Source organism: Sprattus sprattus, assembly GCF_963457725.1.
Source record: "Sprattus sprattus genome assembly, chromosome: 11".
NCBI lineage: Eukaryota > Metazoa > Chordata > Actinopteri > Clupeiformes > Clupeidae > Sprattus > Sprattus sprattus.
In genome coordinates this window covers 19,561,930-19,589,597 of record NC_137909.1, presented here as the reverse complement: position 1 = coordinate 19,589,597, position 27,668 = coordinate 19,561,930, and the positions used below count along the sequence as shown (strand labels likewise).

Genomic DNA, 27,668 nt, shown 5'->3' with positions numbered 1-27,668 from the left:
AGAGAGAGAGAGAGAGAGAGAGAGAGAGAGAGAGTGTATATGTTTTGAGGGACATGTTATTCCTCTCCCTCATATGGGACTTTGGGAACCTACACCGCAAACTAGACAAGCAGACACGGGATGCCTCTGGCAGTGTGTGCGAGGGACAGAAGGCTTCCACAAAACCTACACAAATTACAGAGCGTCTGCTACCAACGTCAGACCACGACTGCCATCTTGAACCGCCTCAGCACTACCAGGGAAGCATTGAGATCTCTCTCTCGCTCCTCTCTGTCACTCTTCTCTCTCCCTGCTTTCCCCCTTTTTTCTCTCTCCCTCCTTTCCCCCTTTTTTCTCTCTCCCTCCTTTCTCTCTTCTCTCTCTCATTCTTCTCTCCCTCTCTCTACCCTCGCCCTCCTCTCACCCTCCTCTCTCCCTCCTTTCTCTTTTCTCTCTTCTCTCTTTCTCTCTCTCTCTCTCTCTCTCTGTGTACCTTTCTCAGTCCTCCAATCAGCAAAGCAGCGGCCCAAAGGCTGCAATAACCAGTAATTACACCACAATGTGCACTGATTGGGATCCAGTCGTCTCTCCAATCAAATCTCATGAATAAGAGATGGGGGAATAAAAACATTAAAATGATGAGGCATTAAAAATGCAGAAGAGATAGAGAGACAGGGGGGGGGGGAAGATTTCAGCTTAGCCTCCTCCGATTTGGGGCTTCATGTACACAGCCCTTGGTTTCAACAAAAGACCAAACTCATGTTTCAAGTCGCAGATGTGACGCAATAGACTTTAAGAGCCTTGCTCACTTTTAAGGTACATTTGCTTGGGAGGGATATGTAGGTTTTTGTTGTTTTGGCGGTTTGTGTGTTTATGTGTTTATGTGCACGTATGTGTACAGGGTGTATGTGTGAGTGTGGTGCGGTGCGGTGCGGTTTGAGCTCATACCCGAGACTTCCCCTTCATCTTCTCGGCCGGTGTCCACGAGGGTGCTAAAGAGAGTTCCGATGGGGTCCAGGGGGTGCCCCACCCACCCCTCAGGGTTGGTGATGGACGTGAACCCTTTATGAAGCAGGTCTGAGGAACCAAGAACAGCACAGGTTACACACTCAGACAAACAACCACAAAAAAGATATATTATATATATTAGTCCACATACACAAAAATGCATAATATAATGTATTGTAATGTGTAATATGTACATAACCACAACAATAGTCACACACTCAGACAACCAGTCACATTAGGCATAATAAGGTTTCACATACACAACTTAGCACAGAGCAGAAATGATAATATACAGACAACCAATCAAGCACAAATTAGCTTGTTATTCCAATTAGCCTGAAGCACAGACTAAAGGTCACTGGAGTTCACGGCACAGGCTGGTGCAGAGCTCACAGTAACCAGCAGGACACGCTGGCGTTGGGATCGAACCACAATCCCTCACAAGGTATCTGCTGAGGTATGTGGCTACAGCTGGATTCTTAGCTCGCTCTCGCTCTCGCTCTCGCGCTCGCTCTCTCGCTCTCTCGCTCTCTCTGAATGCAAGGTGTTTCTGTCCTGTGACAACTTGTATGTAATGTTGTCTGTGACCTTGACACATGTACATACACATACCAATGTACTATGTACAGTTGCTGTATGGGGCCTTTTCAATAGGAACCTGAAGAGCTTTAAGCAACAACAAGCCTGGCTCTTTGGCGTTGTGATCAGGGTGTAGGTCTGGTACCCCGTAGATCCCGTGGGTTCTAGGCCAGATGGGATGAATGCTCACTCCCTTCACTACAGTCCCACTATGAGTGTTCTGCAGATACAATCTGTGCTTGACTAACAGATGACTCTGAAGCACATCTGGCCACAAATCAGTCAGATTGGCGACACATCGGGGCCAAATCAGGCCCAGATCGCCTCGTGTCTGAGCTACACTCGCATGATCGCTTACTTCAACACCTGGTGCTGAGCATGGTGGCTTAACATTGCATTCATGTTTAGTGGTGGCTAGGCAGGCTCTTTTGAATGTGAATTATGCGTGGGCACCTCTCCCTTTACAGATACTCATTAGCATTTAAATGCATCTGACTGGACTATATAGGCCATGAGAGGACCTTTAGCTGCTGCAAAGTGTAGCTGCTGCACAAAAGGCATTACTCAAACCGGGACTAGGAGAGATTCCACTAACTGAGTGGAATAGAGGGGGTGGGATAATTCTGCAGACAGTTGCAGTAGTCATAGAATATAATGTTTTAGCACAAATGTTTGAGGGGGGGGACTTCAAAAGACACAGTAAATGGAAATCAGTGTTTTTTAAAAGCACAGATTGCGCATAAAGGGAGATACTTTTTGTTTTACTAAAGGTTTTCTCAGCATGATTAGTGTGTGGGCAGGCATGTGTGTGTGTGTGTGTGTGTGTGTGTGTGTGTGTGTGTGTGTGTGTGTGTGTGTGTGTGTGTGTGTGTGTCTGAGAAGGTAGAGTGTGTGTGTTTCTCTGTGTGCGTGTTGTACTTTCACACCTTTTTTGTGATTTCGAAAGAGCTCCAGCTGTTTCTGCTGTTGTCTCCGTAGCGTGTTGACGATGGCGATGGCTAATCGCAGTGCCTCTCTGGGGTAGCCGTGGGACCGAAGAGCATCCACTCGTGCGCATGCTGTGGGGACGTGCTCTACAGAACAGGGACAGTCATGTGTTAAAATACACACAAAGAAATGTTGTGCACAAGCTGAAGTACACACACACACACACACACACACACACACACAGATAATCTCCCCTTTAGCGCACGCAAACACGCACTTATGAAAAACAAAATCAACTGAGACTGTGTGAGAGAACTTAGACACACACACACACACATAAACACAAGGGAGACAGGTTTAACATAGACCCAATTCCAACCTACATTGAAAACTGCTCATTTGATGTTTATTCACTGTATTGGCGTCAAGTCGTAATAGGAGTCAATGTGTTGATACGGCAAAGCCGGACTGTTAATCTATCCCCTGGCGACCTATTAACAATAACGACAATCTTCTCCCCCTTCATTCACTACATTGTCACTGCCATCAAAGTGAGCCCTTGCCCCATCGATGTCCCATTATTTTTCTCAGGATTGTTTAATGTCTATGTGAAGCCATTAACCATCTTCCACAAGTGGTTGTGATCACTTTGAACCCAAGACTTTCTTTTATTGGGGAGCTGATTTTGAGAAATTAAACTTTGTGTCAAAGGGTGTTGCATGGTTGCCTAGTTGCTATGCTAGCTAATTAGCTAGCAAAGGAAACTTTTAAATACATTTTAATGGTTAGAATGATAGCTAGTTACCATGCTGATGTTTCAGTCTCCTCAATTTAACTTCAATAAGCTAGAAACTATCAGGGTGCCAATGCAGCTTTGCTGTTTGCCACCCAAATACACACGTTTAACTACAGCTAATTACTCATCTTAACACACTCCAGCAACTGCCAACTGGCTCCTTAAACTAGAGTTAGAAAGTTAGGATAGCTAGGTTGAGCAACCCGCATGAGACCATAACTATGTCTATGAATTGTTGAGGAAATAAAACTCTAAAATAAAAGTCAGTTATGGCTGCCTACTGCTGTACACAGTACAGGCACTGGAACAGCACACTGGACAAACACAATAGACAGTGAACAGACAGTGCAGAGCATAGCAGTGAAACAAGCCGATAGATGCTGACAGATGAATCCAGGAACGCAGACAAACACACATACAGACGCAGACAGACACACATACAGACGCAGACAGACACACATACAGACGCAGACAGACACTCATACAGACGCAGACAGGCAGCCATAATGTTGACAGTCAGAGAAGAAATGTGGAGTCTCTCACCGTGCCACAGGGGCCAGCCACGGCAGTCGAAGAGCGAGCTGTCAGTGTTGTCATGGTAACAGTAGTTGGTGTAGAGGTCCTCGCTGATGATATGCTGCAGGTGACTGTCCTGCCAATGGAGGTCACACGCCTCGATCGCCCGCGTGAACACCGTCCGGTGGGGCCGGCCTGGATCTAGGAGAAATGAGAGGTAGAGAGGGAAAAAGAAAGCAGGAGAAGGGGAGAGGGAGAGGGATAGAGAGGGGCGGGTTGGGGGGGGCGGGGTATAAGGTCAAACATCAGGAGAATAACACCAGGCTGTTCTCAGTCTGTCAAAGCCTCTGGGCCCCTTAATCTTGCCCTACACAAAGACTGACACGGTTTCTCTTCCTTTGAACCACATCTTAATGCCATACTGTAAGTTGCTTTAAAAAAAGGTAACTACAACATTAGGAAATGTAAATGACGTGGTAGAATCAGGTTGTGTTACTAGAGCCATGTAGCCCTTCAGGGTAAAGAACAGATCTAAGAGGTCATAAGGAAATGGAAAAGTTGATTAAAAGGTGTAACATTTGTTTTTTTTCTTTCTTTTTCCTCTGGTGCGTGCCGAAACTCACCTTGGTTCCCGTGGGCGCCCTGAGGCAAGGCGTTGGTTAAATTGGGCAGCTCGTTGCCGTGGTTACCGTCCTCCCAGGGGCACACGTCCACGCTGTTCCACTTCTTGAGCTGCCGGAGCCAGCCGGCCTTCTGCTCCGCCTTACAGTGGGGGTTCAGCACAATGCACATCCACAACGCACCTGGGATAACGAGAGAAGGAGAGGGGGAGAGAAAGAGATAGAGCCAGTGTAAACATGGTGTCTATTTAGCCATTGCTTCCTAATCAACTGTCAGTGGGTAATGCCTTTTCCAGGACAGGGTCCTTGGTTAGGGGTCAGGGCCAGTTCAAGTAATAGGAAGAGACTTGATGTGCTCACACTTGATGTTGTGTCTGCCTGACAAAAATACAATGAATAGTTTATATACAGTACACACATTAGGCATCCTACAAACATGGTTTTAACGAGGTTTTAAAGTAAAATTGCCAAACTGGGCCTGTACACTTGTCTATCTTTGTCTTGAATAGTTGTAGACAGGGGACTAATCTTCTTGAGATTGAGACATACAGACCCCCTGGCCCCTCCAACATCCTCTAGAGACCACATGACAAGGGCTGTAGACAGTTAGTAAACAGATTACTTAGATACAGACAGACAGTGAGCAGGTCTGCTGACTCTCTGTAGGACCCTATCTACCTTCACAGCTCAATCAGGAGCTTCATGTTCATGCTTTAGATAAGGGCCTTGATGGAGATCATTTCCAAACCCTGTTAATGACTTAAGAATATAATAATCAAGTGCCTAAATCAAGGAACGTGGCTTTTCTGTGTTTATGTGTGTATGTAATTTAGATTATTAGGTGCCTCTTAGTCTGCATATCTGCAAGAGCATGTTTAGACCAGAGGTGATTAGCCTCTTCCGTCCTTCCAAAACTTCTATCCTTGCCTCGGACGTCAGATATCCACCACGTGGTTATCCCTACTGAACGCTAAACTTCTGTCTATAAAAATCAAATTACATATTCCTTTGCATGTACAGAATACTAAAATATTCCAACAGATTGGGGAAAAAAATTGCATGATCATTTGCGAAGATGTGATCTTTCCCCAGACCGGGAGCCATGTTCCATGTTCAACTGCCTCAGTTTGCAAAGCATTCTGGGATTTTTCTCCTAACACTCTGTTTGGAGTCTGCATCTGAAAACGCTCCATTTGGAGGGCTAGATATCCCCAAAAGAAACGGGACCCCTACCCTACACCGGGGGAGTGTGCAAAACGGAGGTGGAGGGTCAAGAGGGGGGAAATTGGGATTGGGCCATATACACGCTTTGAAGAAGGGCCCTTAAAAATCCCAGTACAGTGCTAACAAACGGGGAAAGTCTTGAGCAGGTTGCTTCTGAGATGGAAGTAAATGTTTCTTTGTCAGCGGACTAAATCAGTCTAGAGGCTGAAATGGTGCCAGTGCAGCATGGCTCTTAATTTAAGGACCCAGTGGTGTGTGAAAAACGGCTAAATCATTTTAATGAACTGGCAAAACACCAAGTTTAATTTACCAAATGCATACAGTCAAATAAATTCACATAATATATTTGTTGGAGGTCAAATTCGGGGATTATCAAAGAACCAGCTGGAAGTCTGGTGTTGACCCAGATACAAAGAAACAAGATATAGATCACATTATAATGTGTATGTGTGTGTGTGTGTGTGTGTGTGTATATATTAGTAGGATATATTCTTTTATAGTAGTAAGATACATTTTAGGATATAGTATAGTTATATACAGGACATGTGTGTGTGTGTGTGTGTGTATGCTTTTATGTGTGTGTGTGTGTGTGTGTGTGAGTGTGTATGCGTGCGAGTGTGCGATATAGCATATACACATATATAGACAAACACACAGGCACCGCGTAGTTGCCTGTCTGCACGCACACACACACACACACACACACACACACACACACACACACACACACACACACACACACACACACACACACACACACACACACACACACACACACACACACACACACACACACACACACACACACACACACACACACACACACACACACACACACACACACACACACACACACACACACACACACACACACACACACACACACACACACACACACACACGTCCCTCTCTGTCTGTGCATTTGTGTTTGAAAAGGCATCATGCTGTTGTGGTGTGTGTATGCGCATGTGCTTATGTGGTTGTGTGTGCGCGTGTGTATGTGTTTATCTGTGCGTACAGACAGGCTGCTGTGTGTCCCTCTCTGTCCGTGTGTTTGAGAAGGCATCATGCTGTTGTGGTGTCTGTGTGTGTCTGTGTGTGTCTGTGTCTGTGTGTGTGCGTGTGCGTGTGCGTGTGCGTGTGTGTGTGTGTGCGTGTGTCCGTGTGTGTGTGTGTGTGTGTCCGTGTGTGTCCGTGTGTGTGTGTGTGTGTGCGCACACATGTACACCCCTGTTTGTGTATACTGGGATGTTTGTGGCTTCTCATGGCTCATTTAATCACCTCAGTGCTCTGCCTGTGCAAGAACACACAGAGATTACCAACAACACCCACCCACCACTGTGAGAGAGAAGGAGGGAGGGAGGGATGGTGTGTGTGTGTGTGTGTGTGTGTGGGTGTGAGAGAGAGGATGAATACAGATAGAAACAGAGGGAGGGATGCTGTGTGTGTTAGAGAGGGGGGAATAAAGATAGAAACAGAAATAGAAAGACATGGAAATGGAAAGAGGGGGGAGGGCTGGAAAGAGAAAAAAATGATCCCTGAAAGAAGAAGAGAAAGAGCAAGAAAGGAGGGGGGAAAATCACGTGGTGAAAGCTAGAATGACAAGCACAAAAAAGAGCAGCAGAGAGAAAGGGGCAGAGAGAAAGTGAGTAGAGAGAGGGAGAGAGGGTGAGCAAGGAGGAGTGTGATGAGGGGAGGCAGAGGAAGCGCAGCAGAAGAAAGGATGGGGGGAAAAGGAGGTGGGAAGAGGGGGAGGGGAGGAGAGGAGAGAGCCGCGTTAGCCTCCGCGCCTTTGTTTGGGCATCAAGGACAGCAGACAGGGGAGAAGAACAGGAGAGGAGAGGAGAGGAGAGGGGGAGAAAAGGAAAGGAGAGGAAAGGAAAGAAGGAGAGAATGAACAGTAAAGAGCAGGATGAAAGTAGAGTAGCGTAAAAGACAAAAGGGAAGGAATACATACATTAGCCAGGATGCTAATCTACCTCCATGCTCCCACAGTGTATGGGGCATAATAAGCTACAGCACAATGCTGTGCCACAAACCACACTACACACATCTCCTTTGCCATCTGCAGTGCTCAGCAACCTCCAGCCTTAACATTACAACAAACAATACAACACACACACACACACACACACACACACACACGCGCTACAATGACAGCGAGTGAAGAAATCCCTAAACAAAGACTAAGGACAGACAGCTGTAAAAATAAACATAGCTTTATCTAACAACATTCACTGCTTTTTATTCTGACATGCCTGCATCACACACACACTCACACACCTGAGCTCCCCAACCCCCACTCGCATGTGTAACGCCTCATCACCCACCCATCCCCAACCCCCCGCCCGCTCTGTATGAGCTGACAGCCTGACAGACGGGAGCCACGTCTCCCAGCGTGTGTCCATCTTGATCACATGACTCACCCCGGGCCAATCAGGACAGAGAGGGGGGGCTGGGCTGGGGCGGGGCGGAGGGAAGAGCTCATCTGTCATGTTAATAAATCACACACACACACACCCCTCCCCGCCTTCAGGATCCAGTCAGTGGAGCATCAGGGCAGACGTGAGGGGCGCTCCAGCTCGAACACAGCGGCTGTTTGGTGGCTCTCTGTCGGCACAGGGCGCCGTTCTGGCCTATTTCACGGCCGCCTCCACCAACGCACAGCCGCACATAAAGATGAAAAGAGTCACTGACGCCGAGCAAAGCCCCCCCCTGCTCACTCACCCGACCGTCAGACTGCCTGCCACATTAATTAAAACAATATTTGGCTTTGCAGAACATTTTAACCACACAAGCTGACACATGTGTACATGTTCTCATTCTCCCGCTCCCTCAGTCTTTCTTTCCACACACACAAATAAATGAACACACACACACACAAATAAATGGACACACACAAACACACACACACACACACACACACACACAACCATTTCTCCACCTCATCTCTTCCTCCCTTTCTTTTCATGGTTCTAATTTAAGCCTTCATCCTTCATCTCCTTCTCTCTGGGTGATGGGACCAGCAAAGAGCCACAAAGCCCCCAACAACTCCTATCCCAGAATGCATCAGCAGCAGACCTAGACCAGCCAACCCTTTACTGATTAACCACTGAGGCTCAAAAGGAGCTGAAGCTGAAGCTGACAGTACCAACCATCCACTCACACTCACCCTGCATCAAAATTCTCTATCAAAATAAAGAACTACCGGCATACCTAGCAAACCTATCTTTCAATCACAGACACAGTGCCGAACTGGGCAGAGATCTCAGGGAACTATGAAATGCTATGCTAATAATCAGTAAAACCCCTAACAAAATCATTAAACTGGAATCAAAATCCAGGGGGATCCCCCATGCAGAATGACAGAACCATCCTGGAACTAGTGCCTCTTTCAGTTAAAAAACAGAATCACATAAATCCAGTCAAAATTGCCTCTCACCACACAGATGTCCATGACTTTCTGTCCAATCACCTCACTGAGCCAGAGTCTCATCTAGCCAATCAGCCGCATCCACCTCACCGAGCCAACACAATTCCAGCACATCACAAAAGAGTCCTTCCTGATGCAAAACACTCCAATCTTCATTAAACAAAGACCGGGATTGAGTGAGAGAGAGACAGAGAGAGAGAGAGAAAAGGGAGGAGGGAGACAGAAGGGAGGAGAGGAGGGGTGACGACTGAGTTTGTGTGTGTGTGTGTGAGAGAGAGGGATGGAGAGAGCGAGAGAGAGATGAGATGGGTGGGTGGGGGTGCATAAATCTATTCCCTGCTCGTCAGTGGGGCTGCCCAACGCGTCGCCCATCTCTGCACGAGCCCACCTGACTGTGGGTGTCAGATTAAGTGCCTGGGATTTAATGAAACAGTCTTAGCATTATCGGACCTGTCAGGAGGGTGAGGGTGTGTGTGTGTGTGTGTGTGTGTGAGGAGGGGGCAGTCTTCATAACGAAGGCCCCCAATTACGGAGGGGCTTGGAAGAGCTGACAGAACTAATGATTCATCTGCTGGACGGAGAGCAGGAAAGACATAGGGGTAGAAAGGGGTAGATAGATCGACCTGGAGTGAGTGAGGGAGAAGGAGAAAGAGAGGGATAATGATAGAAAGATAGAGCGCATGTTTTCAACCCTTATACTTCTAGTCTATGTTTTTAATGGAGCTAGGCCTCTCCTGTCTCCTTCTCTGTGTGTGTGTGTGTGTGTGTGTGTGTGTGTGTGTGTGATAAAATAGAGAGAAGGAAAGAAAGAAAGCTCTCCCCAAGTGAGAACATGACTACCTGAGCAGGGCCATACTGGAGCAAGCTGTCCTGCATTCACAACATGTTAGGGCCTGAAACACAAACAAACTTACCGTGGCCCCACACTCCGGTTACCCTCACATGTGGATGCCAGTCCTAAGAGTCTGTGTGTACACACACACACACACACACACACACACACACACACACACACACACACACACACTTTTACCTCCAACTCCAATATGCCTCCTCTGCCAACCACTCTTGGCTGTACGAATGCAAGTCGAGCCCCACGGTGGCACTCTACCAGGTAAGCTCCACACACACACACACACACACACACACACACACACACACACACACAAACGCGCGCGCACGCACGCACGCACACACTAGGGTGCATCAAATTGCAATGCAAAAATGAAATCTCAACATATCAAACCGTCTGGGTTGCATTTTGTTCGGACACACATAAAAATCACTTTTGCAAAGTTTTTGGCAAATTCATTTAGTTTTAGAGGTGGAACGCAGCAAGTGAAAAATATGAAAATTGGCCTTTTTTGTGTGCATTTTTTGCACTGGTATTTCCTTCAGGACATGGATATTATAGTTTTCTTGAAACCAAACATTGAAACCTACCCTAAAGTGGCACCAGAGAATGATATAAAAAAAATCTGCTTCATCATGGCTCTCCAATGGGTAAAAGCTGATGTGCCGTTCCACCTCTACAATACCACGTATCGCAAAATATTTTGCATTTATTGTTTTTGCATGAATGGTAACACTTTGAGCAACCAGGCAGATCAATATGCTGGAACTGTGTATTTTGATGCGCACGCACGCACGCACCGGGCACAGGCCCTCTCTGCATCTGAAACTGGCTTCACCCAACATCCCAGCCCTCCTCTCATCCGCCCACACTGGCACCCTCTCTCCCAAAGATTTGAAGCGGAGTGACGGCCATTTTTTTCCCAGAGTGGCCAACGAGGATGCTTTAATGAACGGAACGCTCCTGCGCCAGCCTCTCTTGCTCAGGGAGACCCTAAGCCGTGTGTTGCCGTGCCCACGAGTGCCCAGTGCCAAAGCCAATCTGACGAACCATCAGAGACTCTGAGTGTTGGCAGGCAGCGGTCGATGGTGAGCCAGTCACAATTAAAGTGATTATGCATCGCCTGCAAAATTTTGCCAATCTTCGCTCCAGTTGGTGGCACAGATAGGCGCGGACGAAACACTCGACCCAGTCAAGTGGATTTTTAGTGCCAAATTTTTCCCGTAAAAAGACCAGAAAAAGACTGCTTTCGGTCTGTAAACGATAACTTGGCCCGACAGAGCAGTAATTTGTCATAAATCATGGGATGTAGATAATTATGTTGGAGAGGGGGGAACCGCAGATGTGTTATCGTAATGGTGGCTTTAAAGCAGCTGCCCCTTCCGAGCAGCAGAGACTGAAGTAACCTCACTTCACTGCAGGCCCCTGGAGTCCCTCGATGGAACAGAGTATGCAATATTGATCAGGACCAAATGCTGTGAATGTGCAATCTGGAAACAGCCGTGTATCCTAAATGGACGTCCTTAGAGGAACGGGTGATGTTATCTCACACACACACACACCCTAAGCTAAAGGAGTTACAGCTTAAGCTGAAAACACTGAGAGAAATCTCACACACACACACACACACACACACACACAGCTAGTGACAGTTGTAAGTTCAAATATAAATATGTATGCATGTATGTATTGGGTGAATATATAGCATCGAGCATATAGTCAGGATGAGTCATCAAGCTCTTCTAGGAGGTGGTGATACAGTTGTGCAAGATGAACACATAGAGGTTGGAACAAATACAGGCAATGGAGGTGTGAGCAACCAAGCTCAATGCAGTGCTGACATATATGTGTGGTTTCTGATGTAGGCGTAGGCGTGTGTGTATGGTTTGTGATGTAGATGTGTTAAGGGTGTATCAGTGTGTGTGTGCGTGTGTGTCTCACCGAGTTCGTCCCAGAGCAGGCGGTACTTGTCAGTCATGCTGGTGCCCTGCTGCCTCCAGAGTGCTAGCCGAGGGTCGCCCATGAACTGCTCCGTGATGAGGGTGAGCATACGCGCACCGTTGGAGTCACGCATCTTCAGCATCTCGCGCACCTGCCAAACAACACACAGATGTAAGCATATACACACACAGATGTAAGCATATACACACACACACACACACACACACACACACACACACACACACACACACACACAGATGTAAGCACAAACACACACACACACAGAAATAAGCACGCAAAGTTTGGACTTTTGTGTATTTACACTTTGCATCACAGTACTACAAATGCAATACATCATTTACAGCACACCCTAAACAATATTAATCTCCAACATGCTAAATAGGGCAAAAACAGGGCCAGTAAAGCACAGTGCTGCACTCGAGCCAGTGAAACTGCTTCTGCAGGAGTGTGGCTGCGTGATGCGTCCGGTCCTGTCCTGTCCTACCTTGGAGAAGAGCAGGTTGAGCTGCTTGCCCGAGCCGTGGTAGCCTCCCTGGGACAGGAAGAGCTTGACCTGCTCCTGGACCTGCTCCTCGTCCAAGTGCCAGCAGTTCTCATCGTCCACGCTGGCCCCGGCTGTGGGGTCCGGAGCCCCTGGGATACACAGAGCACATGTCAGCATAACTCTCCGCACACACACACACACACACACACACACACACACATAATACTATACTCACACATACAGCACATATCACACACAAACAGTATGGTACATCTCATATACACACACAGACACACAAAGCACAAAGCTGTACACACCCACATAAAAATACAAACAAAACAAGTAGATATACCCCAAACCGTTGAACCCCACTTTCATCAATGAGTTTTACACAAGTGTGCCTTTGTTTTATCTCAGTTAAATATAGACAAAAACATGACATAGCTTTGCACATACATGAACACACACAGCCCTTCCCAAAAGTGTACATAAAATGCAAACACACAGACACATCTCATTCATGTTTGCATTCAAATTTCTGTCCTACTTGTTTAGAAATAAAATCGATATAGATCCATGCTACATGACACATGAAGAAATATGCCTGTTCCTGAGAATGTCAGGTAACTCTGTAACCAGAAAACAATAGAAAAACCAAACAAACAAAACTAACACAGCTCCAAATATTCAACAAGAGATTTACTTAAGAGATTTGTTTGTATTATGGCATTCTTTATGATAGGGAACAAAGCCCATATTACAAACTAATGGCGATCAGTAAGCCGATTAGGGCTCATTATCAAGAAGCTTCCTGAAATCCGAGCAAACAAGCCCTTTTCCCTTTCCCAACGCGTTCTTTTCCCAGTGTTTGAGCCAGAACTGGGGTGCTGGCTTCAATGAGACTTCACAGTCTTCCCTAACACACACACACACACACACACACACACACACACACACACACACACACACACACACACACACACACACACACACACACACACACACACACACACACACACACACACACACACAAACAGAGACACAGAATCAGAGTGACCAGAGTGCCCATGACACGCACCACCCCACCCCATCCATGGTGAAATGAGAGTGAAATGTAATCTACCTCTAAGCGACACACATGATAGGGAAGGAGTGGAGCTCTTGCCACTGTTGTCAGATTGATCTACGCCACCTCACATGAACATCACTGTGATGTAACGTTGAATCAGTCCATTACTACAAGACTGCTGGGCCAGAGCCTGCTCACCTAACCAGCACCTGCTAAATAGTTATTCCAGCACTTCCCGTTTATAGCATCACGTGCTAGCTTAAGCAATATTATTAAGAAATACTATCCTGTATTCTAGTGTGTGTGTGTGTGTGTGTGTGTGTGTGTGTGGCAGGTGCTATGCCTTGTTGTAGAAACGTGTTTCAACAGAAATATAGTGTATAATACAGGCTTGTTAGCATCTCTCACCATGAACTTGGTTGATCTCGGAGTTCTGTGAGAGGATCTCGTCGGCGAGCTTCTGGGCGGTGGGCAGCACCTCGGTGTGGTGCACAGTGATGAGGTACTGCACAAACTTCTGCAGCTGGTCCCGGTTCATCTGGAAGAGTGTCTCCGAGATGGGCAGGTGCAGTTTGACCTGCTCGGGCCGCCGTACGCGGTACAGTGAGAGCGCCACTACATGGGCGCAGTAGAAGATGTCTTTGTTGCCACAGCCGCATGTCACCGAGGTGATCTTACAGCGGTCGAAGCTAATGGCTACGCTGCACACCACCTCTGGTTCCGATGGTGTCGCCGGCTCTGTGACGGTACCACTGAGATGAAAGCCTGAGAGAGAGGGAGAGAGAGAGAGAGAGAGAGAGAGAGAGAGAGAGAGAGGGTGGTTTAACACTCTTTTATTAAATCAGTGGCAGACATATTTCATGGGTACAAACCTTAGCCCTGAAACCTTGGTTCATTTCCATGCAGACTCCACCCTCAGCACCCCAACATTGGACAATGCTAATTTGTCATAAGCGTACTCAATAAAAAAAAAGATGTGACAACGGAGGATACGACAACACATTTTGAGGACGGCTGGAAAATCATTACAGGCACACTTACGACCGCAAACGACAAATACATCCCAGCAGGCATGGGCACACAAAACCACAACCAAACAGACAACCACACATACACACACCAAGACATCCTTCACACAAAAGCAACCACACACCACATGCTCACACAGACAAACACACAGACCTCTTTGAGAATACTTGCACTTAGTTTAGTCCAGACCTGTAATCCACTACATCATCGCCAAACTAGCGTGTAGGTGGTGTATTAAAACGGATGTTGCTTAGGGTTGCTATCAACACAACACCTACATCTTCTACTCCAGCTAAGAACTCTCTCTTTCTCTTTTCATTGCTCTCTCTTGCTCTTACAATTTCTCCCTCTCACTTAGTCTCCCCCCCTCTTATTCCTGTCTACTGATGAGACGCACATTCTTTGAGTCTTTGCACCCGACTCATAGTGGCAATGTCCTTCCAAACCAACCAGACTCTCGGCCAAACACATTTCCAATAACCAAAGCATTCCCCAGCTCCCTTTCACTGCAGCCTGGAGTCTATAAGAAATGCTTGCTTTACTTTACAGCTTTACTTCTACCATCTGTGAAGTCAAGTCTTAGAATTAACGTTGAACTGTTAGTTGAAGGAGGAGTGGAGTAATGTGAATCACATAGCCTATGCCATCCACAGAGCAGGTTGTCATTTATTAACATGGAACACCATTGCCGACTTGAGTACTAGAGGACCCTCTGACTGCAAGTTGGAGCACCTAATTATGCAGGCAGTCTCCAGGTGCCGACTGGCTTGATTCTGTTTATCTATCTGGCGATTAAATACTAGTGCAATGAACCCTGTAGTGAGTCTTATAAGCAAAATGATTTTCTCCAAAATGCTCTCGGTGGAAAAGAGAGAGAGTAATAAAACTAAAGTGTAGACTTAGGGGCCAATATAAACAAACGCTGTGGACCGTTTTCCCCCATTCATCACAGACCTAACGAATCAACCGCCGGAGAATTTCTCATTCATCACAGGCACAACGAATCAACATTTGGTCGAACTGTTTAAACATCTCAAACAAGAGAGTGCAAACGTCTCACACCATGGCATGCAGGGCGCACACACACACACACACACACACACACACACACACACACACAATGAAAAGAGAAGAATGACATGGAATTAAAGTCCGCTTAACTGTTCTCCTATGGGAGTCAGTAGTAGCAGCTATACCGTTTCCACAGGTTTTTTTCTTTCCCATGTGACCCAATCTCCTGCCTACAAACCTGTAGCGCTCTGGACTACTTCAGTACAAAAACATTGTATCTTTTATGTGGATACTCTGTCCGTGTGGGCTGCAGCTGTGAAAGCCGGTGCTGAGGCCCATGTTAATGGGATTGATGGGAATGAGACTAATTAATGTGTTTTTAATTAACACATCCTCTGGCTGGTCAGTCATTTGAAACCACTGAGGTAATGGCCACTGGAGAAAGGGGACTGCAGACACGGCTCTTGCTTCCTTTCTCCCACTGGGCAGACACCACCAGCTCAGACAGAAGACGACCAGCAGTGGTCTAGAAGGTACGTTTGGAGAAAAGAGGATGAGGCCTACAGGTTTAGGCCTACTAGCTAAATGTAAATGCTAGGTGCTGTAAGGAACCTGTGCTGTCCTAGCTGCTAGCAGTGTTAGCCACAGCAGAAGTCCACCCCCACCTTTAATGTGCTGTGCAGATGCAAAAGTCATTGGCAGGCGGAGATGCCCATCTCTCTAGGAGATTTCCTTATAAAGAACAAAATGGACTCTTCAGTTGCTGATTATAGAGCCCAAAGAAAGTATATATATTTCAGTAATCACATTTAACTGATGATAAAGATGTTTGCTTGTATGATTTTGAAAAGCATCAGTTATGGTAGCGTTAAAAAGGTGTCCGGACAAATTGTTGCTTTCAAGGTTTGGCGTCGTAAAGCATGAACACAAAACTAAGAACAATTAATTCATTCATTCAATTGTTTGTGTCCATGTGAAGAGACTAGGACATTTCAATGAAGTAGTTTTAGCACTTTACTGCAGACTTAATTTCTGTGGAAAGAAGTGGTTTTAGGTGGCCTGAGAGAGGGAAATATAGACATGGTGGGCAGAGTCTCAGGTCTCTTTGGCTCAACTGATATTTAAAATAAGCAAGGTGGGGATCTGGGAGAGGAGGGGAAAGGGAGAGAGAAAGATCACATTGCCAGTATTTACAGAGATACCCATAATGCACTGCTTGATGTTGCTTATATTAAACACAGAGGGGGCTTCCATTATAGCACGAGACAAACACCAGGCTGTTTACTCAGCGCTATGCTGCTGCTCTGAGAGTCCTGGTGGGGCCTTCTGATAGGGTGGCTTGGCCCCTGCGTATGTTTACTCTCTTCTAGAACGTTCTCTCTCTCTCTCTCTCTCTCTCTCTCTGCTGCCTTCTTACCTTAGCTTTTGCCTCAACCAGCAGCACAGATCAGCTAAATCAGCCACATTTCATCTACGAGGATTCAAAAAAAAAGAGAAGAGAAAGGAAGAAAAAAAAAAAGCCTCCTCGCGCATTCCACCCCAGTGACTATACAGCCCCCTGAGCTCCACTTCACTGGTGGATGGACCATCTGCCACATGAGGGTCTTTGTTTACCGTGGTTCTCTCAGACACGAAGGAGCTGGATGGGAGGCTAATCAGTGGTGTGGTTCTCCCCCTCACTGCTTCTGCTTGCTGTCGTGTTGACAGGAGAGGGACATGGACAAAAAAATGCTTGCTATTTGCGAAATTCCAATTTCTTTGCATTCAATTCAACCATGCTAAGAACTGCTTATTACATGTTTTTTTTTTTCCTCCAGGGGTGATCTGGTGCTTGCTTGCCTGCCTTCCTGTTCTCAGTCACAATATTTCTGCCGTGGGACATTTTAAGCATGGCAGAGATTTCCTTGAAAAAAAGACCCACAGATCCTGATCGCTCGACAACTGAAAGCCCGAGCAGGAACCAGCATGAACCAGCTCGTTTGCCTCTTCAGACCACCCAAACAGAGACCAGATGAAAACCTCCACTTGCCCTACACCAGCTCCCACACGGCCCTCCAAGCTCACCACTCCAGGACTGAAACCAGCTAGGGAGAAACATGTCAACATAATTAAAAATGAAACTGCTGAACTAAATATAGACACATACTCAGAACAGATGCCATTTTCTTTGCTGCTTTCTTTTTCAAAGATTGCACTGACTTGATCAAAAGAGCAAAACAAACAAGAAAAAATGATCATGAAAGCATGTAGTACTGCTGTTGTATGTTCCTGTATATGTTGAAACACTGAATCATCTATAACCGGAGTGATTTGATCTACATGCAATGGCTCAGCAACCAAGTAATCACTACCCTGCTTCTTCAAATCAGAATATTTTACTTCAGGTCCACATGCACTCCCATCATTTTCCCATGGCTTTGAGATGTTCTCATATGATCCTCTGGTTGATCAGAGCCTGTGATTGGCTGAGAGCTAAAGTTGGTCCCCACTGTGTGTGTGGTCCGTTTATGAGGAACAGCAGGGCTTGGCCTAGGCCTCTGCCCCACTGCCCTTCTGGCTGAGCTGAACTCCCAGCTCACCCACAGGAAACAGCCACAGCCATGACAGGCAGCAGACACGACCGTAAACACAAGGGAAACATGACCAACCGCCACCAGCATCCTTACCGAGAAGGTCACTCATCTGTTTGAAGCTCATGCTTAAACAAAACTAATATTTAAAGTAAAAGGAAAAGAAGCACAGCCATACAGTGAATGCCATTTTAGCTGGAATCCTGGACCAGACTATTTTGAGCATGTTAGCTCGCGCCGCAGATCGGTTGGCTAGCTTGCCTGGCGAGCAGCTCGGGGTGACTAAGTGATACCACCCCTGTGCGTTAAGGGATCAACGTGCACGGTAAACCCAGCTGCACTCCATCCCACCCCCTGGGGCAGCGTGGTTGACAGTGGATGTGGCCGCTCTCCATTCGCTCACCATTTAAAAATAGAAAAACCGTTAAGATCTACACACCCTTGCCCTACCACACACTCATACTGAAATCAACCTCCAATCCAACATCCAGCTTCAGGTTTTTGTGACCCTCCTACAGGCAAACTGCAAATGAAACCACTCAAATGAAACGAGACCCAAGCATGATGTTCCATATCAAGAAAATAGTCCGTTTCATCTCTCTCTCTCGGTCTGTCTCTGTCGGTCTGTCTCTCTCGGTCTGTCTCTCTCGGTCTGTCTCTCTCGGTCTGTCTCGCTCTCTGTCTCTCTCTCTCTCTGTCTCTCTGTGTCTGTCTCTCTGTGTCTGTCTCTCTGTGTCTGTCTCTCTGTGTCTGTCTCTCTGTGTCTGTCTCTCTGTGTCTGTCTCTCTGTGTCTGTCTCTCTGTGTCTGTCTCTCTGTGTCTGTCTCTCTGTGTCTGTCTCTCTGTGTCTGTCTCTCTGTGTCTGTCTCTCTGTGTCTGTCTCTCTGTGTCTGTCTCTCTGTGTCTGTCTCTCTGTGTCTGTCTCTCTGTGTCTGTCTCTCTGTGTCTGTCTCTCTCTCTCGGCCTGTCTCTCTCTGTCTGACACACACAGACATTCTTCAACAGACTAAATGTTTTAACGTGTCCAGAATGGGGGCTGTTTGAAACTTAAAGGAATCCCCAGCCAGACTAGCTGACGGTAAAACCAGAGTAGAAACACATGGAGTAGGGGAAGGGAGAAGTATGTGTGTGTGTATGTGTGCTTGTAAGTGAGTGTGTGTGTGAGAAAGAGTGTGTGGGGGGGGGGGGGGGGGGAGTGTGGGCCTCGCCTACTTTGAGGCTGACCCCGCCTCTGCTCTCAGTCAGCTGAAACTGCAGCCGCATGGGACATGCCGCACGGACTGGCAGACGTCCACACCCATTAAACCTCTGGCTGGCTGGCTCACGCTCACACACACACACACACACACACACACACACACACCTCCTCCCTTTTCTCACTCGAGTTCAACAGGCATTCTCACTCTCCCACAAGCACACATACATGCACACACAAACACATGTGCACACACATACACACACACGCTCAGACACACACCCCTGCAAGCAAGCTGAGGACACTCCCCTTTATGGTCCAGCCCCAACCGTGACTGGCCCGGGGCTGAACTGCCTGACTGTTGCTGACGTCATGGCAACCAGAGGGAGGGGGTCAGCAAGAATGAGAACCGGGAAGGATGGTTGTGTGTGTGTGTATGTGTATGTGTATGTGTATGTGTGTGTGTGTGTGTGTGTGTGTGCTGACTGCATGACAGACCAAGTAAGTGAGGGAGGGAGAGAGAGAGCAAGAGGGGGTGAGTGAAAGAATGACAGAGAGAGAGAGAGCACAAGAGGGTGAGAGAGAGAGAGAGAGAGAGAGAGAGAGAGAGAGAGAGAGTGGCGGAGGGAGGGAGAGAAAAAGGCGGAGGGAGAGAGGGAGGGAGAGAGAGAGAGCGAGAGAATTCCTGAACAGTAGGCCAGCCCACTAGTGGGAAGCTTAGAAAGCCCTCAGCTGTAGAGAAGAAAAAGCGAAGGCTTGGCTGCGTGCCAGCCCTCTGAGCTCAGCAGTTTGTAATGCACTTCCTTTTGCTTCACAGCTTGCATAATACGGCCCCGCTGCCACCAGCCCTTAACCCTTCGTCTGCTGGACAGCACCCTACAAAACAGCCAATCCATTTTAGAGAACGGGGGCCGGGGACTGGTGTGTGTGTGTGTGTGTGTGTGTGTGTGTGTGTGTGTGTGTGTGTGTGTGTGTGTGTGTGTGTGTGTGTGTGTAGCTGAAAAAGGAAAAACACTACAAGTAGCAAAAAAAAAGACCAATCATGAAAATACCAGAGAGGTAGTCTGGAGACTCCGATAAGGATGACTCTCATTGTTTCCCAGAAATGAACTGGCAATCCATTAATAAAACCCGGGTCAAATACTCAACCACAAAAAAATATAAATATATATTATTACCAAGCTCATTTCCCTTCCCAATGTCTGTTCCAAACCTTACGGGATTGTATTTGGACTTTTGGAGACTGATGGCACGAGCCCCATAACTCAAAATGAAAACGAATGTCAAACTAACGCATGCAGACACAGCCTCTGAGAGGGCGGCCTCGGCATACGCAACAGCATTTGACACATCTCTGCAGTTGCACCATCAGCCCTGAATTACTGTCATTTCCCGCTATCACGCCGCCTCATCTTCCTGGCAGACATGGAGGCCCGGTCGGCCTGGTTTAAACTGACACGCGACAGCAATGTGAGGAGACAGGGGTGCCTCAGCTGAGCAACTTGGCTTGGCGGTTATTCCACAGGGTGATGGAAAAAAACACCCTAAAAGAACAAGTGCTTCCACAGCACTACACAACTGTGGGGGAGAGTCTGTTCATTTTATGACCACTGGCTCCGTCGCCATCATTAGCCGTCCACAAAACCTTTGTTTCCACCAAGAAAGGGTTAGTTTGCTCCATGTGACCTTGCTCCGACAAAACAGCTGACAAGATCTTTGAAAAGGTTAACTTCCATTTCCTCCCTCACAAATAAGATTTAAATATCAGCCCGTTGAGAAGGATGCAAATTAAATTTGGCAGTGCCCCCGATTGTGAACCTTTTCTTTTTTTTAAACAAAAAACAAAGTATTTTGCGGTCACCATTTTGGCAAATAAGAGTAGACAAGTTTTTGAATAACTTAGCAAATGCTTATTTAGTGATTGATTCACGAATGTGCCTTAATGTCCCTTGGGCCTGAAACCATAAATTCATGACAGACTTTTCAGCAAAAAGAAAAGAAAGAATTTTGAAAGAAGTGGTTGAATTTGACACATTGACTTTGGAAAAATATTTGCAGAAACCAAGTGTTTGGTCACAGCCAATCCCCTCTTCCCTCCGCCCTCCCCCCCTTCACACACACACACACACACACACACACACACACACACACACACACACACACACACACACACACACACACACACACACACACACACACACACACACACACACACACACACACACACACACACACACACACACACACACACACACACACACACACACACACACACACACACACACACAAAAAGTTAGCAAATCCTCAAGGGAGGGAAACAACCTGACTGGAGGGTTGTCACATAATTGTCAAAGGGGAGAGCAGGCCTCTCAAAACCAAAGGATCTGACAACAATGGCCACCTCTGGGCCCTCTAGGTTTACAACTCTCCTCAGGAGCTTTGGGCCGAGCTTTAAGAGCCACAATGACTCCCTGCCTCTCATTGTGTCGATGCGGCCAAGTGGGCCATAATGGAAAGAGGATTCAGCCGACGGTAACAAAGCAGGAAGGAGTGGCTTGGGAAAAGATGGGGTGGTGGGGTGGGGGCTATGAGGTGGGTGCAGTTTGGGGAGGGGGTGATTGGGATTTGGGGGTGGGGGTATCCTAAGCCGACAGTCAACAAATGAGGTCAGAGCGAATTTCCATGAAACTGGGTCAATTAGAACCCCAACGCAAGTAATCGCTGAGCGCTCCAGCACACATCAGTAAGGCCGAATTAGGCAAAAAAGGTAGAGCATCTTTAAAACGCTACTTATAATCCCCCAACTGCTTTTTATATAACAAGCTGGAGCTGTGCCTGCCCTGAGCACACCGAGGCCGCTGGCTTCTTTCTGTGGCCATTACCGGGGCTCTGTTTGTCCTGCCAAGCCCATCTCAGGAGATGGAGGAGCCTGCACACAGAGGAGGGGAAGAACTAAATTCAATTCAATCCGTCCATGTGAATGATCCCCCCCCCCCCTCCCCCAAACATCCCTCTGATTGGCTGAAGTTGAACTTTGGGTGTCAGTTGGAAGCTTGATTTGAAAAGCAAAACACACACAAAGAAATTAACAACAAAAGAAGAGATAGTTTTGTAACATGGCGCCCAACTTTAGCATTCGTAGGCAGTCACAGCCTGCTGTCTCACTGAATACCGAGTTGTCAGTATATAGGGGAAAAAAGGGGGAAAAGCAACAGATACAAAGAGCGAGACCTTGTTCTGTGGTGGCTTTCCAGGGGTCTTCACTAAATTCACTGTCCACACAAAAAAAAAGTTCTTCTTTTGTTTGGCTCCAGAGCATCCTCCTGAGAAGTATGCCTATTTGTACACCTGGGCTCAGTGTTTTGGACATAAATACAACTCTTGTAAATGGATATCAGGCCTGGATAATAATCTCAAGTTACAAGATGGAAAAATCCAGCTAAACGAAGCCCTGGAAAGCTAAGGTGTGTAGGCCTAAACTATGTAGCTAGCATAGTTTAGCATGCTTAACAGATGCTGCATTGTGACTAGTGAGCACCTGTCCTACAGGTTTGTGTGTGTGTGTGTGTGTGTGTGTGTGTGTGTGAGAGAGAGATATTGAGAGTGTGAGACATCGTGATACCCGAGACGTTCGGTACAAGCAGGGGCCTGTAGGGAGACCTCAGACGTGCTGATCAACCATTTCTCAACAACTGCAGCGCATTACTGACGAACAGCAGCACTGGGCTTACTAGCTAGCCTTTCCATGCAAGATGCACTTGACTGCATTTCTAACGCCCCACTCACGTCCAAGTCCCTCGAAACGGACCCCTAGACCGATACAGCAAATATTACATGACAGACCTTGCCATCCACAAAACATAGGGTAAACTCTCTTAACACCAAATCCATCTGTTTCTCGGTCATCACGCATCTGACAGTTTTGCGGTTAAAATGTCTGATCTGGTACAAGTTTCTAAATAATAGATTACTGGTGGTGGCAGTTCCCCTGTCTTCTCTTTGTAAACGGCTGAGCGTGACAGATTTCATAAAGGCTTTATGATGACGGCACACTTTATGGAGTTTAAAAAAACGCTGACAGCACCAGATTTGAACCTCTGAGGCATCAGTTGGTCAGATGAGAGGGGCACCACTCATTCTCAACCCATGCACACAGAAACGCCCCCCCAAAAAAACAAAGTTCCACTGATTAAAAATATCAACTTTTTGGCCAAAAAAAAGGTAAATCACAATGAGCTGCTTTGCTATGGCATTCTGGGTCATATTGGGTCATGATTAGACTCAAAACAAAAACATGGATGAACATCAAACATTTATCCTCAATCCAGAAAAAATGCATACTCAATCCAGAAAAAATGCATACACTTCTGTGTGTGGTCAAAATAACATACAGCGGCAGTCAGCTAGGACTTATACTCTTGAGCAATGCTGGGCCTCGGCTAACAACGCCATTTAGCAGATATCTGTCTTCCTCTCTTGGTGGGTCAGAAGGTTGAAAAGTGAAACCTAGAACACTCATAAATGCACTAAATAGAGATGGAAGAAATACTGAGAAAAAAAAAAGCCCAATCAACACAGGAGACACATTTTCATCTACTGTGTTCTACTCATACATCAGGCTTTACCATTACATTATAACGACTTACAGAAACAATAAGAAATGGAAGTGAAAAGGATAGACAGAGAAAGGGATAGAAAAAGACATAATGGGAGAGAAAGGGATGGAGGGAGAGGGAGCGAGAGAGAGATGAACATGGAAACTGAGACGTACAGTATTCAGACAGAAAATATGGGAAAAATAAAAACTGTCCAGGCCTAAGGATACCATTCCCGAGAGCATAACAAACTGTAACCCAGATATGTCGTCTCGGATTTTGCACCGAACACAGAAACGAATATGAGCAAAAGAAAAGCCACCTGACAGGCGTGGCTAGAGCCATCCCTACCACAAGTAAACATGCACACACACACGCACACACACACACACACAGGAGCTCTTGCAGGAACCATACACAGAGTATAGTATTAAAAGTGATGCTTTTAATGCCCAGACACACACAGGGCAAGGAGACTAGGCTTGATAAGGATGGAGAGAGAATCTCTGGCCTTTCGTCTCATGGCATTTCAGCTCTCTTTTTTATTGGAAATGAACACACACACACACACACACACACACACACACCTTTAACTTTCAGCAGAGTTGAAGCACATCTGATTGAGCTATCTTTACAAAAAATAAAAGAATCTGGAACAGACTCTGTTCTCCTCGAACCAAAGAGCCACATTTAGGCCTTGGCAGAGCCTAGTAGAGCACAACTCTTTCTGGAGACTCTTCTTGATGTCCCGTCCCCTCCCAACCCCAACCCCTCCTCCTCCTTCCTCCTCCTCCTCCTCCTCCTCCTCTCTCCTAAGGGCTCCTGCATTCTTCTGCTGTCTTTCCAAACCAGCCGGGCTCCTCAGAGGCCCAGCAGCACTCTACAGGCCCAAAACGTACACAAATAACACAGAGAGCGAGAGGACACACACACACACACACACACACAGACACACAGACACACACACACACACACACACACACACACACACACACACACACACACACAGAGGGGCCTCCTCTTCTCTTCTCGCTCCTCCTCCTAGCGTTCCTGATTGAAAAAACACTCCCCACAAAAGATCCATTCTGACCTCTTGGCAGGCTTTGAACGGCCGGCCATCGAGCACTTTTGAAACAATAACGCAGAAATACCACTGCTGGAGAGACCACGCAGACATGGTCAGCCAGTTACTGAAGGAGCCTGTTCCCAAGGAGCAAGAGGGAGGGGAGGGAGAAAAAAAGAGAGAGAGAGAGAGGGACAGAGAGGAAGAGAGAGAGAGTGAGAGACAGAGAGAGAGAGTAGGAAAGAAAGAGCGAGAGAAAGTCATGTTCCATAAGAGAATGAGCCAGAGAAGGAGCGAGAGAAAAGAGGAAGAAAGAAAGAGCGGGAGAAAAAAATGAGAGAGAGAGAGAGAGAGAGACGAAGTGGCTGTAGGGGCCTGCGAAAGGACTGTGGCCTGGAGTTCTCTGAGGGCTCCCACAGCACTTGGATTTCTCTGTGTGTGTGTGTGTGTGTGTGTGTGTGTGTGAGAGAGTTTGAGAGAGAAAAAAAGAAAGTAAAAAATGTAAAAAAGTGTGTGTGCGCGTGTGTGTGTGTAGGGGTGTGTGTACTCGAGTGAGAGAAAGGAAAAAGAAAGGAAAAAAGTGGAGTGTGTGTGTGTGTGTGTGTGTGTGTGTGTGTGTGTAGGGGTGTGTGTACTCGAGTGAGAGAGAGAAAGCAATAAGGAGTGTGTGTGCGTGTGTGTGTTGGCCGCATGCTTCCAGCTGTTCCAGCGTTTTCTGTTCCCCAGGAACCCAGCGGAGGCATGTGCTGTGTGCATGAGAGGACGGGGACCCACCCCTCCCCTCTGATGCCGGGGCGGCCTTCCCATGATCCTCCTGGGCCGGGTTTAGTCAGCTGTTCTCAGAACCAGCTGCAGGAGAGCAGGCGGAACCGTATCAGAGCTGCCCTGCCTTTCTCATCCCCCCCCCCACTCCCCTCTCTGTTTAAACACCTTCCTTCTCACTGACCAGACTGCAACAGGCCGTTACAGAACAGAACAGAACACAGCATAGAACTTTTCTGGTCATAGGCAAAGTCAGATCTGCTGCTGCACTGTTGTAAACGTATCCTTTTTTGTGAGGTGCATGCATACTTATAACAAACAAACACAACAACAATTGTGAAACCCTAATGTGAACATGTCTTGATGACATAAACATAAAAGGCCCACTCCTGAAAAGAAACCATCTCTGGAGGGCAGTGACCCTGACAAACACACAGGGAAGAATGAGAGAGAACTGGTTTGAGAAATGCCAACTTTATGCATTCATGTAGCCTAGATCTCACACACACGCACACACCTCTGAGCTTTTTGACCGACTTCACATTCTGATATCCGAGAGTTCATTTTAGCCCAAAATGACCTTAACTGAGCCCTGTAAAGCAGCTAAGCAGTGGCAGCGGCAGCAGCAGAGGGTCCTGCAATCACCAGCACACTCCTCACCCAGATGATGATCATCTCATGCAACGCCAGCATGACTCCTCACCCTTGACATTTGACCCCTAACAGGTGTGGTCCAGACAGCACAAACAGCCTTGCAGATACATTTTCCCCTCTAGTATAGGGGAGATCTTTAAGAATGGACCTGGAAACCAGTTAACCTCTCCTTCAAGCCAAACAGACCACTGCAAACGCTCCCTGGATCAGGACACATCAAACGCTCTCTGGATCAGGACACCTCAAACGCTCCCTGAAGTGGAGGTACACAAACTGGGCAGGTCAGGACATGGATTAAGAGCTGCAGAGGAACTTGATGTGAATCCAAACAAAGAAGGAAAGTTCAGAAAAACACGGGGGGGGGGGGGGGGGGATTCTCCTGGAGTTCACTCCCTGATAGAGCAGCCGTGGCATGCAGTCAGAACCTACGAGCGTAATTAATTTCATTTTGTGCCTCACTTTCATAGAACGAGACGTCCTGACCAATTTCATCACCATGCAATCATCCAAGAGGCTTGAGAGGCACAGACAGCACGGCTGCCCCTGATGATCTCAGCGGACGCCAGGCTGCTCCTCACGCCAGCCCTGGAGTTGGACGGAGGTGAGTGCTGGCCCTTCTCCCCACACTTGGACCAGCCAAACACGCACAGCAGCACAGCAGCAGAACCTGCACTAGCGATACGACGACAACGCTCGTGGCGGCGGTAGACCGGGCTGGGGCTGGAGAGTGAAGCCCGGCCTCAGCCTTGAGACTCGCAGCACAGAAGGAGACCGGCAGTGCCACCCACAGTCACAGCATGGCCAAGACACACAGAGCAATCCAAAGCAGAGATTCTCAATTGTCAATTTGGGGACAGGTATATGCATAACTTGCTTGGTCGGTCATCTTTTAGTAGATGTTTGATGGACCTTCCTGTCCTTGACATGAGGTCCCTATCCATCTGCATGGATAATCCTCAGAGAGCCACATCTTTTGACAACAGGGTCCACATTCAAGGGATCACAGCAATGCCACTAAAGAAAGCTAGATTTTACTAACAATATCTTCTCATGGTGCCTTATCAGTACAGTTCATTCACTTCTAAACTCCAGCAACTCCATGTCTGTTTTTAGCTACTGCAGACTATTCAAAGCAACTTTCCTGTTGATGTAGGTTTTCTGACTACTACTACTACTAGCCTACACCTACTTTGATCTCATATACTTTTAAAACGGAACAGACTTCCATTATCTAGTGTCTTATATAAAGTTCAAATCATCATGTGATCATCTTACTGCAGGGTTTACTGCCATTTTTACTAATTTGTGATCATCCAAGCAAAATTACTCTCCCAGAAAA

The 27,668-nt window shown here is 47.0% G+C and overlaps 1 protein-coding gene across 1 annotated transcript in view; it reads right to left on the bottom strand.

The window, feature by feature from the left end:
- LOC308371867 (zinc finger SWIM domain-containing protein 6) overlaps positions 1–27,668 on the bottom strand; it is a gene marked incomplete at its 5' end in the record, with an annotated part of 51,141 nt that overhangs the window by 10,976 nt on the left and 12,497 nt on the right. Inside the window, 7 exons of the mRNA XM_080846894.1 lie at positions 928–1,056; positions 2,493–2,639; positions 3,833–4,000; positions 4,429–4,608; positions 11,877–12,027; positions 12,382–12,530; positions 13,859–14,215. Coding sequence (XP_080703020.1) covers positions 928–1,056; positions 2,493–2,639; positions 3,833–4,000; positions 4,429–4,608; positions 11,877–12,027; positions 12,382–12,530; positions 13,859–14,215 — 1,281 coding nt within the window. The remainder of the gene's footprint in view (positions 1–927; positions 1,057–2,492; positions 2,640–3,832; positions 4,001–4,428; positions 4,609–11,876; positions 12,028–12,381; positions 12,531–13,858; positions 14,216–27,668) is intronic.